Source organism: Artibeus jamaicensis, unplaced genomic scaffold (assembly GCF_021234435.1).
Source record: "Artibeus jamaicensis isolate MK-2021 breed Jamaican fruit bat unplaced genomic scaffold, CSHL_Jam_final contig_471, whole genome shotgun sequence".
In the NCBI taxonomy this organism is placed as follows: domain Eukaryota; kingdom Metazoa; phylum Chordata; class Mammalia; order Chiroptera; family Phyllostomidae; genus Artibeus; species Artibeus jamaicensis.
Genome location: NW_026521850.1, coordinates 189,417 through 205,107, shown reverse-complemented (window position 1 = coordinate 205,107; position 15,691 = coordinate 189,417). Strand labels below are relative to the sequence as shown.

General features: G+C 62.1%; 1 protein-coding gene across 1 annotated transcript in view; it reads left to right on the top strand.

Moving 5' to 3' along the window:
• The window catches only part of CACNA1B (calcium voltage-gated channel subunit alpha1 B), a 128,364-nt gene extending 117,635 nt beyond the window's left edge, over positions 1-10,729 (top strand). Inside the window, exons 39-46 of the mRNA XM_053667845.1 lie at positions 3,645-3,752; positions 4,321-4,433; positions 5,322-5,449; positions 7,221-7,359; positions 7,528-7,644; positions 8,523-8,730; positions 8,974-9,218; positions 9,475-10,729. Coding sequence (XP_053523820.1) covers positions 3,645-3,752; positions 4,321-4,433; positions 5,322-5,449; positions 7,221-7,359; positions 7,528-7,644; positions 8,523-8,730; positions 8,974-9,218; positions 9,475-10,005 — 1,589 coding nt within the window. The 3' untranslated portion in view covers positions 10,006-10,729. The remainder of the gene's footprint in view (positions 1-3,644; positions 3,753-4,320; positions 4,434-5,321; positions 5,450-7,220; positions 7,360-7,527; positions 7,645-8,522; positions 8,731-8,973; positions 9,219-9,474) is intronic.
• The last annotated feature ends 4,962 nt before the right edge of the window (positions 10,730-15,691 follow it).

Genomic DNA, 15,691 nt, shown 5'->3' with positions numbered 1-15,691 from the left:
TCCGTCTGAGGCCCGGCCACCTTCCTGCGCTCCACCCCCACCTGGCCTTTGCCCTCAGAGCACAGGGCGAGCGTGTGCAGCCTTTTCTCCCGAGGACACCAGCCCTGTGGGCCAGGCCCCTGCCCCTAGGACCTCAGTTCACCTTAATTCCCTCATCCTTGGCCCAAACACAGTCACATTGGGGGTCGGTGCTTCAACATGTGAAGGGGATACCATTCAGTTTGTAGCCTGTCCTTTCACCTTCGACAGAAATCACCTGGGTTGCCTTCTGGCCAAGATGGAGGCGCAGGTAGACACATTGTGCCTCCTTGCACAGCCAAAATAAGGACAACAACAATTTAGAAACAAAATAACAACCAGAGCTGACAGAAAATTGAACTGTATGGAAGTCGGACAACCAAGGAGATAATATAGACACATTCATCCAGACTGGTAGGCAGGGTGGAGTTGGGTGGCCGGGCGGAGAGGGGTCAAGGCACAAAGAGCAGTGGCCCCGGTCGTACAAGGCACCCCAGGCGTGCGAGACGGCAGTGGGCGGGTCCTGGGCACGCAGGTGGCGGCTGGCAGACTGGGCACCAGCTGGCAATGGGCAGACCAAGCGAGGTGGCAATTGTGAAGCAAGGCCCTGCATGCAAGGCAGCTGGCTGCACGGTCCCATATTTGCACAGATAAACCAGGTGAAATTGGGGAGCAAGACAGACTGTGCAACCCAGGGTCCCAGTGCCAGGAAACAAAGCATCAAAACACCGATTAAAAACACCTGTGGGGGTTGAGGTGCAGGGAGAGACTCCCAGCCTCACAGGAAAGTTTGCTGGAGAGACCCACAGGGTCCTGGAATGCACACAAGCTCACCCACTGGGAATCAGCACCAGAAAGGCCCAGTTTGCTTGGGGGAAGTGGTGGAAGGGACTGAAACCCAACCAAGAGTGGAGCGGGCACCATCGTTCCCTCTGGGACCCCACCCCCACACACAGTGTCACAACCCAGCAACTGGGTTGCCCCACCCTTGTGATCTGCCCCTCACTACATAACAGGCGTGACAAGACCAAAAAAAAAAAAAATGCCCAAACGGAAGAACAGATCAAACCTCCACAGCAAACAGCCAACAGATAGCCAACCTATCAGATGCACAGTTCAAAGCACTGGTAGTCAGGATGCTCACAGAATTGGTTGAATCTGGTCACAAATTAGATGAAAAAATGAAGGCTACACTAAGTGAAATGAAGAAAAATGCACAGGGAACCAATAGTGATGGGAAGGAAATTTGGACTCAAATCAAAGGAGTGGACCAGAAGGTAGAAAGAAATAACCAAACAGAAAAGAATGAAGAAACAAGAATTCAAAGAAATGAGAAGAGGCTTAGGAACTTCCAGGACATCTTTAAACATTCCAACATCTGAATTATAGGGGTACCAGAAGGGGAAGAGGAACAGCCACCAGTGGAAAACTTATTTGAACAAATAATAAAAGAGAACTTCCCCAATCTGGCAAAGGAAATTGACTTCCAGGAAATCCAGGAAGCTCAGAGAGTCCCAAAGAAGTTGGACCCAAGGAGGAACACACCAAGGCACATCATAATTATATTAGCCAAGATGAAAATGAAGGAGAGAATCCTAGAAGCAGCAAGAGATAGGGGACAGTCACCTACAAAGGAGTCCCCATTAGACTATCAGCGGATTTCTCAAAAGAGACCTTACAGGCAAGAAGGGGCTGGAAAGAGGTATTCCAAGTCATGAAATCCAAAGACCTACAACCAAGATTGCTCTATCCAGCAAACTTTCATTTAGAATGGAAGGGCAGATCAAGTGCTTCTCAGATAAGATCAAGTTCAAGGAGTTCATCATCACCAAGCCCTTATTTTATGAAATGTTAAAGGGACTTATCTAAGAAAAGATAAAAAGATGTATATTAAAATGACAGCAAACTCACAGTTATTAAGAACCATGCCTAAAACAAAAACAAACTAAGAGGACAGCTAGATCAGGAGCGGAACCACAGAAATGGAGATCACATGGGGGGTTAGCAACAGGGGAGTGGGAGGAGGAGAAGGGGGGAGAAGGTACAGAAAATAAGTAGCACAGACAATAGGTAGAAAATAGACGGGGAGGGCAGAATAGTGTGGGAAATGTAGAAACTAAAGAACTTGTGACCCATGGACATGAACTAAAGGGGGGGATGTGGGTGGGAGGGGTGTGCGGGGGGAGGGGAGGAGGGGGGAGTGGGACAACTGTAATCGCATGACCAACAAACTATATTTTTAAGAAACCACCTGGGTTTATAGACCTGGATCATAGACATAACGTAAAATTATAAAACTTCTCAAAGAAAATAGGGGGAAGATCTTGGCAATTTCGAGTTTGGCGAAGATTATTTTAAGATACAAAAAGCATGAGCCATATAAGAAAAAAATTGACAAATTGAGTTTTATCAAAATTAAAAACTTGCTTCTCAAAAGACATTTAAGAAAATAAAATGGCAGGCCAAAGACTGAGAGAAAATATGTGTGACAAGCACAGTGATATCAGAGTGGTCTCCAGCAATAAGAAGATAAACAGCCCAGTACACAGGCAAATGACTGAACGGACACAGCACCGGAGAGGACACGAGGAGGCCAGGAAAGACACGCAGGAGGCCCGGCGTCAGCGGTCACCCGGGCAGGACAAACCGGGTGAAGTGGAAGAGTCTGCACAGCGGCCCAGACGCGAAGGGCTGCAGCCTCGGCCACGCTCGCCCCGCGCCGCAAACACCGCAGATGTCCGTCCAGCAGGCGGACACACTGCGTGTGGTCTGCGTCGTGAGCCAGCACTCAGTGGCACACGGACTGGCTGCTGACACGTCCCACGAGGTGGGTGCCTCGCACGTACCCTTCCCAGTGAAGAAGTCGGAGCCCTGCAGAAAGCAATGTGACAGGCACAGGAAGCTCATCGGCAATGGCCACCGGCGGGCGGAGGCTCTGGGGGACGTGGGCAGTGGTGCCAGGGCGCACGCGCAGCTGTGGTGGTGGGCGCTGCGCCACGTGGGTTCCCGGGCGTCCGTGGAGTGGGACGCCTGGGAAGGGGACTCGCCCTGCACGCGGAGGAGGTCGGGGTGAGCCCGACCTCAGGAGAAGGGGCGGCCCACCCCGTTGCCTGCCTCCTGTCTCAGCAGCAGTGCCACGCCCTCTCCTCCGGTGCCACCTGACCCCTGCGGCGACAGTAGAGCTGGTCCCTCTGCTTTCAGGGTCTTACGCACACGTGCCACCTGCTCGTGAGGCCTCTGCTGACCCCCCTGCCCGACACTGGCCTCCTGACACTTGTCCCCCCTCCCCCTCGGCTGCACCTCTCCCCACCACACTGGACCGCGAAGGTGTCCCTCCTGCGCAGTGGGCCACAGTCACGATCCTCCCGGGGCAGCTCCTTCGGTTTTGTTCTCTCACCGGGAGCAGCACCGGACGTGGGGTGGGTGCTCCATGCGCATTAGCCTGTGGGTGGGTGTGTGGACATCACCGTGCCCCTCCCACCCCATGCGCTGGACACCAGTCCTGGCAGGCACAGCTCTGAGCGGCCTCCACGGCCACGTCTCCCCTGCCTGCCCAGCCCTGCCTGTTCCCCAAGGGGACTGCGGAGGGGCACTGACACCCCTCTTCCCCTCCCGCCCCGCCCCAGCCGGCACGAAGCAGCACCAGTGTGATGCAGAACTGAGGAAGGAGATCTCCTGTGTGTGGGCCAACCTGCCCCAGAAGACCCTGGACCTACTGGTGCCGCCTCATAAACGTGAGTGAGGCCAACAGCCTCCCTTCCGTGTCCCGCCCGGAGGCAGGGCAGGGTGGCCCCCGCGGAGTGTTACCCAGTGACCACGGAGAGGCGGGCTCCCCTTCTGCAGAGTCTAGACTGGATTTCCACCTGCGGGGAATGCTGGTCTTTAAAGTCGTGCTCAGGAGTCGTGGGAGAAAGTGCCGGGGTGTCCCCTGTGGAGCAAAGTCACCCGCACTCCCAGGGTGGGGAGCGACTTCACACAACCCAGGGGAAGGACGGGGGGACTCCCAGCAGTCTTAGATGCCAGAAATGATGAGGTGCTAAAGACAAACTCTGACTGTCCTTGGCTGGGAGACCTGCTGCGGCCGGGCAGGGGTGGGGTCAGTGCGCTCCAGGCGGGACGTGGCCAGGTCTGGAGGGATCGCTGGGGTTCAGGGGACGAGTCCTTTGCCCAAAACATGCTCCTGCCTGAGCGTGCCCACTAGTCCTCCTCACCACGCTGCGCCCTGTTTTCTGTGGCTTCCCTGGTCCCCGCTCCTCCAAGCTCCGGTCTCTGTCTCCTCCCCTTTGCCGCTGTCCCCTCCAGCTGACGAGATGACAGTTGGCAAAGTCTACGCAGCTCTGATGATATTTGACTTCTACAAACAGAACAAAACCAGCAGAGACCAGCTTCACCAGGCTCCGGGAGGCCTGTCGCAGGTACCAGCCCCCGGTTTCCGGTACCGAGACTCTGGCGCCCTCCCTGCCTGAGCACAGCGGGGGCCGCCCCTTCTCACAGCAGCACAGCAGCGGGGGGAAAAGGAAGAGCAGCTCCTCCAGCCACCTCGGTGGCCCCGAAGTCAGGACCTTGCCTCGCCTTTATGTGTCCCTGTAGCTGGTTGCTGGTGGCTTTGAGCAGCCCCTGACTCGGGGCCCTTGTGTGCAGGGGCAGAGAGTAAGAGGGCTGAGGGTGGGCCCAAGGCAGCACCGTGTTTGTGGGTCGTGGAAGAAACGCCACAAGGGGCAGGTGGAGAGAGTTCTGGGAGGGGCAAGGAGAGCTCACGCCCCCCTGGGCCCAGGCAGGGACCAAACCGACCCCCACTGACAGTCTGGGGTCTCCATTTGTTCCACTTGTGGCACCGACTGGGGTGATTCGGGGGCCTCTCTTTCTGAAGTCACCCTGTGGAGGCGACGCCTTCCCCACACGGCCAGTGACCACCCGTGGTCTGTCTGTCTAGCCAGTGGCCTGGTGTTTGGAGCTCCTGGGGTCTTTGCCCACCTGGGGAAGGGAAGCGCCTGGCACCCAGGACAGCCCTCCGCTGCCATCGTCCACTGAGTCCCCCCCGCAAAACCTCCTCGGAACTGTCCCCCGGGGCTGCTGCCACCTCTGTCAGGCTAGCGGAGGGGGGTGCTCAGAGGAACTCCTTCCGCCGCCTGTAATCACATCGACTCTCCAACTTCGTGGGTGGGGGGCTGAAGCTCCGGGAAGCGAAGTGGCTTTGCTGAGGTCACTTCCAGGCCGCCCCGGGAGCAGGTCGCTGAGGCCCTGTGGGGCCGAGGAGTCACCCAGCCCTCAGAGCACCCCTTCTCCCCGCACCCCTTCTGCAGATGGGCCCCGTGTCTCTGTTCCACCCCCTGAAGGCCACACTGGAGCAGACGCAGCCGGCCGTGCTGCGAGGAGCCCGGGTTTTCCTCCAGCAGAAGAGCTCGGCCTCGCTCAGCAACGGCGGAGCCGTGTGAGTCCTGGGCGGGGGTGTCGACCCTGGACAGCGCGGGGCCGGCAGCGTCGGGGAGAGCCGAGCTCCTGGGCTCTCCGTCTCCCCACTCCGAGGGGCTCCCCTGGGCAACACTCAGGAGAGGGGTCCTCAGGGCCCGTCACAGCTCTTGGGACTGGCTCTGTGCCCCCCCCCAGGCGTTCTGTGGGAGCCCACTGTAAGCCAGTCCAGGTGCGACCGTTTTGGTGGTGAACTCTGAACTGCGTCCCCCCGGCATCAGACAGCCTTTGACGGCTCTGAGAGCCGTGGTTAGACAAGTCCTGGTCCCAGCTGTCGCCTCCCACCACGAGTGCCTGTGTCACTGTCGGGTGAGGATCTGGGCCTCCCCTTCCTCACGGGCCCTGGCCGCGTGCAGACCGTTCGTCCCCGCCTTGGGTCCTCACCCCCTGCCGTCCGGCGGTGGCCAGTCAGCGCTCTGATCCTCCCGCCTCCTTCGAGACGCCTCCCTGTCTTGCCTCTGGTGCTGATTTCTGAGGCAGCTGTGTGTCCCAGGCCAGCTGGCAGGGCGCCCCATGTCACGGAACACTCGCCACAGTGATTCTTGGTAAAGAGCCACCCACACCAAGCGACGTGCCGTGACGGTCTCGGTCTGTACACTGCAGACAGCCGACAGGCGGCCACCGGGGGCTCCGCGTGAGGGCAGGGCGCTTCCAGCCGGGGCCGGGCCAGCGCAGGTCCCCTGCCTGCAGGTCCCCACTGGCCCGGGCAGGGACACAGCTGTATCGGACCCTGCCGGGGCTGAGTGGGGCCTGGCCCCCAGCCTGCTGTCCTCCATGGGGCAAGGCCAGCGCGGTGGGCACAGAGGGCTCTGGTTCTTGTGTTTCACATTCTTCTTCCGAGGACGGTGAGCCAGGCAGTTGCAGCAGTGTCACCCCGGGCAGCATCAGACTGCTGTAGCTCTGTGGCGGGTCACTTCTTCCAGTTTCGGGGCCAGCCTGGCAGTGTCTGGGGCAGGCCCGAGAGGAAGGCCAGGGTGGAGGCGTCCAGGCCTTTCCGTGGGCCCATCCTCCAGGCCTGAGGTCGTGGGGGGGGGGGGGGGGGCGACACGGCAGGGGAAGCCCCCGCAGAACCCGGAGGGGGCCCTACGGAAACTGGGAACAGACCCCCAAAAACCCGCAGTTCTCGGTGGTGCCCGCAGACTCTGGGTGGGGGCAGAAGCCCCAGGGACAGCGGCGTGGCTGTCGGCTAGCCCGCAGAGGCCATCAGTCCGCCTTCAGACTCGGAGCGTGAGGGCGCCACTGGGCTGGGGTGACGGGTGACGGGAGACGAGTGCGGTGGGCACGAGCCGGCAGAACCCGGGCAGTTTTGATGCCACTTGGGAGACGGGATCGGAAAGACTGGCACTGAAGGGGGAGGAGCCTGCAGGCGCCGCGCATGCGCTGTGGAAGCCCCCCCCAGGCGCGGCCCTGGAGCCCCCATCCGAGGGGAGTCAGGGAGGTCGGCGGGGCCGACGGGCCTGGAGGTGAGGACGTGGAGCCTCCGGAGGGGGTGTGGCCGCCGTGGGCGGGACGTCTTGGCGGCTCTGTGTTCCACACGCTGTGCACATGTGGCCTCGTCCCTGCCCCGCTGCACAGGAGCCCTGGCACTGGGCCCACACCCCTGGCCGTGCCCCTGCTCGGAAGCACCTGTGCACGAGGGGGTGCAGGTTCCCGGCAAGTGGGGCCGGACCCGGGTGGACGTTCCGTGCCTCCCAGACCTCGGAGCCGACAGAGCAAGCCTCTCTTCTCCACAGGCAAACCCCCGAGAGCGGCATGAGAGAGTCTGTCTCCTGGGGCACCACCCAGAGGGCCCAGGAGGCGCCCTGCGAGGCGCGGACCCCCCTGGAGCGCGGCCACTCCACAGAGATCCCTGCGGCGCCATCGGGAAAACCAGTGAGGAGGCTCGCGCGGGCCGGGGGTGGGCGCGTGTCCGGGGGCTGAGCTCGGGGCCGGGAGCCGGACGAGGGTGGAGGAGAACAGATGGGGTTGGGGGAGGGGCTGGGAGGAGGCGAGGCTGGGATCCGCAGTGGGTGTGACTGGGTGGGGCCGCTGTACCCCCAGGCTGTGGATGTGCAGACGCAGAGCAAGGCCCCGCGGGGCCCTGACGGGGAGCCCCAACCTGGGCTGGAGAGCCAGGGTCGAGCCGCCTCCATGCCCCGCCTGGCGGCAGGGACACAGGTGGGTGGGGTCTGGGAGCTGGGGTGGGGGGTGGGAGGGGGAAACGAGGAGAGCCGGCCTGCAGCCTCCCCAGCTTCACAGCTGCCTGGACAGTGTCAGCCCCGATGGGTACCCCCAGAAGACAGTGTTGGTCTCCAGAGCCCCGTATGTCCCTGTGGGGCACACAGCCTGCGTCCCTGACCCAGCCTTTCTTCTCTTTTGCCAGCCCCCCCCCAAAATGCCCTGGTGCCTCCCGCCTCCCACCACCCGTTCCCCACCATGTCCTCGGGCCCTGGGCTCCTCTGGGGGTGGCCTGGCCTGTCTTTCTCTGGACACCAGAGGCGACGCCCCTCTGGCCCCTGCTCCTTGCGGGCCCTTTGCTGACGGAGCACAGGGCCCTGGCAGGGGCTGGGCCCCTCTCATGAGGATGCAGGGAGGGGGCTGCAGACCTGAGGTCATGTCAGGAGGCACTGCTGGCCTTGGCCTTGGACCCTCAGGGTCGGTGGCTGTGTGCAGCTCTCAGAGCCCTGCCGGGCCCTCCCCTCTCGTGGTTTCTGGTTCCATACAGTTAAACCTGCCCTCGATTCTAGTCACTTATCACTCCTGTTCCCACGGTGGCTCTGTCCTTCCAGTTTTCACGTCCTCTTGTCTGTCCCCACTGCCCCCAGGTGTCCCTTCAGGCACCACCCAGCTGGGCAGGGGGGACACCATTAGGTACAGCGCCCCTGCAGATGCTCTTCTTGTCCGAAGGGTGGTCTATGGGCGGGGCGGGGCGGGTAAGGTAGGCCCCCAGCAAGCCCCAGGAGGCCGGTCTGCGGTGGCGGGGCTGTTCTGCTGTGCGCCCTGCCGGGAGCCTGCCCGGGCCCCTCTCAGGCGGGCGCACCCTTGTCCCTGTGCAGCCGGCCTCGGACGCCAGCCCGATGAAGCGCTCCGTCTCCACGCTGGCGCCCCAGCGCCCCCACGTGGCTCCTCTTGGCCACGCCCCCCTGGGCCGTCCGCCCACCGGCCAGGCTGCCACCCACCACCACCACCGCTGCCACCGCCGCAGGGACCGGAAACAGAAGTCCCTGGAGAAGGGGCCCAGCCTGTCAGCGGATGCGGATGGCGGTGCGTGTGAGGGCCCTCCAGTGGCAGTGGCCTGAGCTTGGGGTGTGGCAGCCCGAGGGGGTCGGGACCCTCAGGTTTCTGTGCCTCACAATGGCTCTGACGGCCCTGAGCTCGGGAGTGTGTCCCAGCTCTGGCCTGCCTCGGCCTCTCCCCTGGGACCCTCTGCCAGCCTGGACACCGGGTCTGGGGTGAGGGCGCCTGCTCCCCGCCTGGCTCAGTGGACGACTTCTCTCCCTGGACCAGCACCCAGCAGCACTGTGGGGCCGGGACCGCCCCCTGGAGACGCACCCACGGGTGGCCGGCGGGAGCGCAGGCAGGAGCGGGGCCGGTCCCAGGAACGCAGGCAGCCCTCCTCCTCCTCCTCCGAGAAGCAGCGCTTCTACTCATGCGACCGATTTGGGGGCCGGGAGCCCCTGCAGCCCAGGCCCTCCCTCAACAGCCACCCCACGTCGCCCACGGCTGGGCCGGAGCCAGGACCCCCAAGACAGGTTTGCCAAGGCAGCCAAGGCCGCTTCTCCCCTTGACACCTGGCCTGGTGCCCCTTTAGTCCCTGTTCCCTGGTCCAAGTCCGAGCCCCTCCCCACCTGACCTCATCCCCTCTGGCTTTTCCGTGGCTCTGCGGCACCCCTCTGACCCGCACCCACTGTTCCCCAACCGGCAGCTAGAGCCTGGGCACGGCCACCCACCCCCAAGCCTGCCCCTGCCGAGGCGCTCACTGCACTGCTGTGCCCCCTCCTCCTGCAGGGTGGCGGGTCAGTGAACGGGAGCCCCCTGCTGTCCACATCTGGTGCTAGCACTCCTGGCCGCGGCGGGCGGAGGCAGCTCCCCCAGACCCCGCTGACGCCGCGCCCCAGCATCACCTACAAGACGGCCAACTCCTCGCCCGTGCACTTCGCAGGGACTCAGACCAGCCTGCCCGCCTTCTCCCCTGGCCGGCTGAGCCGAGGCCTTTCTGAACACAATGCCCTGCTCCAGAGAGACCCCCTCAGCCAGCCCCTGGTCCCCAGCTCTCGGATCGGCTCCGACCCTTACCTGGGGCAGCGCCTGGACGGCGAGGCCACTGCCCGTCCTCAGCCCGAGGACGTGCTCACCTTCGAGGAGGCCGTGGCCACCAACTCGGGCCGCTCCTCCCGGACCTCCTACGTGTCCTCCCTGACCTCCCAGCCCCACCCCCTGCGCCGCGTGCCCAACGGCTACCACTGCACCCTGGGCCTCGGCTCGGGCAGCCGCACGCGGCACAGCCTCCACCACCCCGACCAGGACCACTGGTGCTAGGCGCACCGCGGCCCCCTCGCCACACACCCGCCAGCGGGCCCTGCTCCCGTGGATGAGTTTTATCATCTGTGCTGGGCTCCTGCGACGCTCGGGGAGACTGAGGCGGCGGCGGCGGCTCCTCTCCTGTTTTTCACTGGGGGGGGGGGGCTTCATGCCCTTGCATCACGGCCCGCGGCCCTCTGTCCCCTCACGCTCCCTTTCTGGGTCACGCACGATGGACCCCACACGAGGGGTGTGTGCGGAGCAGCGCCCTGTGAGTCCAAACCTTTGGGGATGGGCCCCGGCACCTGGGGAGTCGCGTGGGCCCTGGAGGAGATGTGGCCTCAGGCGTGGCCTTTCTCCCCACGTGTGGTGTGGAGCAGCAGCAGCGAGGTCACGGGGCCGGGCAATGGTGAGGAAAACAGCAGCCCCGGGGCCCGCCAGTGGCGTGCACGGGTCTCATCTGCACCCCTCGGCCACGCGTCCTGCGCGGTTCTTTAAATGTTAAGCAGCAAGTGGACTCAGTACGTCCGACACTCTGTCCTCCCCCAGACACTGTCCACCCTGCAAGGGACCAAATCTCGGAAACTCGGCTTTGGTTTCTAACAGCGACCTCTGTTGCTCTTTGGTCAGTTCTGTATACCCAACCTAGAAAAACCAGAGACCAGCTAACAGGGATGGAGATGCTGGAGTGACTGCAAACGCTTAGACCCGTGGGAAGGTCTCCACTTCTCACGAGGTTCTGTGACTGGCGTGAGGAGACCCTCTTCTGACCAGTCCAGGTGGTCCCCCCCCCCCCCGACCTCTGGCTCCCGCTGCTCCCGACCAAGTGCCTGACCTCCAAGCCCTGGCGCCAGGCTCCTGGGGCCGGTGCCACGCGGCTGTGTGAGCCATGCTGGGTGTGTGGTTGCTGTTCCGTGTGGCAACCTGGCAACCGAGTAGAAAGCTGCCATCAGCTGAGAGCACGCAGCCCACGTCCAGTAGGACGGGTGACTGGCGGTGAGGGGACTTTTCCCTTTCCCAGCTCCCTCTGACATGGAAGGTTTCTGAGCGTTCCGAGGGGCAGGTGCTGTGTGGGGCATTTCCAGTCTGGGCCACACTGACCCTCAGGGATGGACACCTGCCCAGCAGAACCTGTGGTTGTGAATGTGCCTCTGCACACCAGGTGGGAGAGATGGGGGGCGTGTTGGGGCAGGGGCTGGGCGGGGCTTCTCGGGCAGGGGCCCGGCTGAACCGAGGTCAGAACTTGCAGGCAGCGCCCCTCCACGGAGAACCGTGGCTCCAGCAGCTGCGGAGGGGCTGCTGGAGCAGCTCCCACTCTGACGCAGGCGGGGAGAGTGGAGTCCATCTGCCGGCCACTCTCTGAAGGGAAGACCATAGTGGGACGTGAAGCCTGAGACGCTGGGAGACTGAGAGTTCAGACAGCAGGTTCCAGCGTGGCCTCTGTGTTTTGAAATGTCGATCTTTGCTGCGTCGTGTGTTCCCACTGCCCTGTACCCACGATTCACCGTGAAGAAATGGTGTGTGACGTGTGTGTGTGTGTGTGTGTGTCACAGTGAGTGGATGCTGCTCCCCCATAGGGCTATGCAACAAAAGACACACGTTTACTAGAAATAAAACACAAGACCGCCACCTGTTCTGGGGTTTCAGCACGATTGTGACCAAACCATTTTATAGTTTCCTTACTGGAAGGCACAGCCCTGAGACTGTAAGGTCATGGAGTACTTTGCTCCAGTCGGACGCAGCGGGACCGTGCGTGGGGGCTCTGCGACCTGGCGCAGCGCAGAGGGGGTCTCGTCTCTGGGCCCCAGCCCATTACTCTGAGCATGCTCAGTAGGTGCAGAACCACAGCTGCTTCCTCTAGACACTGGAACGGTGAACAGTACAGAATGTGGGGGCCAACACAGTGTGTCTCGTTTTCCCAGCTTGGGGTTTTGTCTCTGCACCGTGTCTTTTCAGCCATCACGTTCCCCCACAACCACAGTGAGTTGCCAAACTTGGAATGCATCGACCACCTGTCTGCACCGGAACCATTCGAGCAGTGGCCGTAGTTCGAACCAGTTGCGTGTGCATGTAAAATTTATACATATATACTATATGCAAGTATGTGCATGACAATGTATATCTTCGTACTTTTTGATACAATGTAATCATTTGTTAATTTTTAATTATATTTGATATAAATCAAGAGTTTGTTGCAAAACTTTATATTTAAGAACAGTGTTAAAAGAAAAAAAAAACAAGTCCCAACCACACAACACAACTGGGGCTCACTTTTAAAGAAGTTCTGTGATCGACTAGTTTGCTGCTTGAGTGATATTTACCAACCAACTTTGGATTCTGCTATTGTTTCTACATTGACATTTTGTATGAAGCAAAGTCCTTGAATTAAAATAAAACTTAGCAAAAAACGAAAACACAAAACCGCACCAAGCTGCTGGGTGTGTGTGCGCCGGGTGCGGGAGTCGGAGGACGGGGAGTCCCAGGACCACGGCGTCTCAGTGGGCGCACGGGCAGCCGTGCGCGGTGAGGAGGGTACCAAGGGAACGACAGCTCGGTGGTACCACGACCCGGCTGGGAGTCGGGGTGGAGACCCAGTCGATGGAGGCAGGAGGACCCTAGGTAAGGCCTTGTGGAGAGTCAGGAGTACAGGGGAGTGTGGGTTGAGCCACTTAGTTCCAGAACCTTCTCTCCACCCCACAAAGAACCCCTACCACTCAACGGTCACTGCTCTTCCCTCTCTGCCGAGTCCCTGGCAACCACTAATGCACTGTGTCTGCACGGACCTGCCCCTCCTGGACGGTTCATGTAAATGGAGCCCTGCACTGTGTGCCCGTCTGCGACCAGCTCCTTTCATCTGCGGCCATCTAGTGGGCAGCTGGTGAATAACACCCGAGTGTATGGCATCATAAAAAGTTACTATTCTCTGCTGCAGTTTAGGGTGCAACGGGTAAACGCACCTGAGCAGAGCTCAGGAGGAAACGCTCTCATCCACTGCCATCTAGTGTGGAACTTGAGAACAACACCTGGGTGCTGGCCACCGCAGATACCACCTCAATGTTGCCAACTAGTGGGCTAATCGGGAATACCTGCCCCTCCGTATGGGGGGGCTGCAGGCTTGCTAGGGACCAAACGTGGGGGGTCCACACCTCATGAGGGTATAGTTCTTTTTGAGAACACCCAGTGGTGTTGCTTTGCCAGCTGGATAGCTGGTTACATGAGACCAGGGCTCTGAAACCAGTTGCCGGTGAGCTGGTGACCTAGGAGCCAAGCAGCCATCACCCACCCACCAAAGACCCTCAGCAACAGGGCCTGCGGTCCCCCCGAGGCTTGCCCGGGCCAAGGCTGACATGTAACACTGTGTGTCCACGGTGCGCACTGGGACAACCTGACCGGCAGGCGTGGAGCAGAACGACGGCCGCAAGGCCTGGGCACCTCCACCACCTCCCGGCATCACTGTGTTCCTGTGGTAATGGCAACAAAGATCCACCGCCTTAGTGACCTGCCAGTGACCTTAGTGAGCTCCCAGGGTTGTTAATGAGTCATCACGCAGAACTCACTCACCTGTGACTGCACGTCTGTCCCTGTGATCATCCTCCCCCGCCCCAACCCCCGACCCCCGTCTCCTCTCTGCCCCTGTGGGCCCGTGTTCTCAGCTCCCGCACGTGGGTGAGATTGCGGTCCAGCAGCCGCGTCTTCCTCCGGCTCATCGCACTTAGCACACGCCCTCCGGGGCCGTCCGTGCTGCTGCAAAGGGCCGGGTCTCCTCCTGGCTCTTGGCCGAACCGCGCCCCTCGCATCCACACGCGCAGTGCACACCCCCGTGTCCACGCCTCTGCCACAGACACGGGCTTGTGTCTGCGTCTGGGCTGCTGTGGACGACGCTGTGGTGAGGACGGGGGTGTAGACCTGTTTCTGAGGGAGCGACGTGTGTGCCTCTTGTGAGGACCCCTGTCACAACCCGGGGGAACCCCCCTCACCGTCCTTGCCATGAAAGCCACGCACGCACAGGTTCCGGCGTCGAGACCGGGACGCCGCAGGAGGGCGCTGCCCTTCAGCCTCCAGCCCAGGCAGCCAGCGTCTCAGACTCCGCAGCGCAACCTTGTCTTCCGGGAGGGGGAGTTTGTTTACTCGGGCTCACCCCTCCCCTCGGGGCCGTCTCCACGTCCAGCTGTGCCCAGGTGACCCGGGGTCCTCCGTCCCCACCGTCCACCTCCTCTTGGCTCCCCTCAGTGACTCCAGACCCCGAGACAGCAGCTGCTTACGGAAGAAAAACATCCCCTTTCCTCCAGGCCGCGCGGCCGAGCCCACCCTCAGGTCCTGCGTCTGCTTCCTCCTCCTGCAGAGAAAGAAGAGGTGCCCTGTCGCAGTTCAGCCCCTGGAGCTCGGAGTTCAGGACACCACCTCCGCACTTGTCCCCGTGGTGCATTACACAGGACCCGAGTGAGGACGGCCCTGAGCTGAGCCCCACCAGGAGCCTGGGGGCTGGGTCCCCCTCACCTCTCCCTGCCCCTCCTCACCGAGCGCCTCCCAGCCTTCCAGTCCGAGTCCGGATCCGCTTTGCCGGGGGACAGGGTCAGTGACACAGAGTGAGGACGAGGCTGGTGGGCGCCTGTGTTACCACCATGCTGGCTCCTGCCATCAGTGGAGGGTGCTTGTGTCACCGGGATCGTGACAGAGGGCGAGGAGGGTGTGGCTGTCGGGGTTCCGCGCGGCCCCGGAAGGCAGGACTGTGCCCTCCCAGCCCGGGGTCTGGTCTGAGCCTCCACTGTGGTGCTGACCGCAGTGCGCGCTGTGTCCGCAGGCGAAGTGCCCTCCGCAGCCTGCGGCCTTGTGAGTGGTAGTGAGCGGCTCCTATTCTCTAGCTGCTCTGGGGGCTGCTATTCTCCAGGTTCCCCGGGGCGTTGGTCAGCGGAATCTCCTGAGTCACAAACAGTGACGGGAGTCCCGGTGGTGCCTGAGGAGCTGTGCGTGCGGTGCTGTCTCTGCTCGTTCTGCCGGGCTTTCTGCGCACCCGTCCAGGCCGGGCGGTCGGCCCTGGAAATGCTGTCTGAGCCTTGTCTCCGGGGAACTCTCTGGAGAGGCCCCGCGGTGGGCAAAGCCATGTGCCTTCCTCCGCTTTGCCAATTCAACAAAGCAGAACCCGAACCAACGAGCAGCTAAACCTGGAGACCCTGGAGGAGCCGCAGCTGATCTCCAGCCCCAAACCACATGCTTCGCATCGCCAGGGCGGGCGTAGTGGCCACAGCTGGGCGCCTGCCAGTGAGATCGTGGGCTGTGGAGCTCGGGGGCAAATGTGAGCGTCGCTGCTGGAGTCCGGGCGCTGAGCGGCACGTTCGGTAGAAAGTGGTGAAGCGAGGCGGCGGGGGCAGTCCACGTGCGGTCCGCTCTCCGGCACTGAGAGGGCTCCGCGGTAGGGACGCCGTGGTCTCAGGGCGCGGACCTGGGGCCAGAGCGGGCTGCGAGGAAGGGGCCGCTGCCACCGCCCCTTTGCGGGGAACTTGTCCCCGTGACAGCGGGTTGGGCGCCCTGGGGCAGCGGCCCGCACGTCTCTGGTCCCGCGAGTGCCCCCCCGGCCCGGCCCCGGGCCTGTGGGGACGCGCCCTGGGTTCTCGGAAGAGGCGACCAGAGAACTCGGAGCCGCTGCCGGAGCCTGAGGCCTCGGTTCTCGGAATGAAGGCGGTGCCCACCGTCTCCCGCGTGCGGG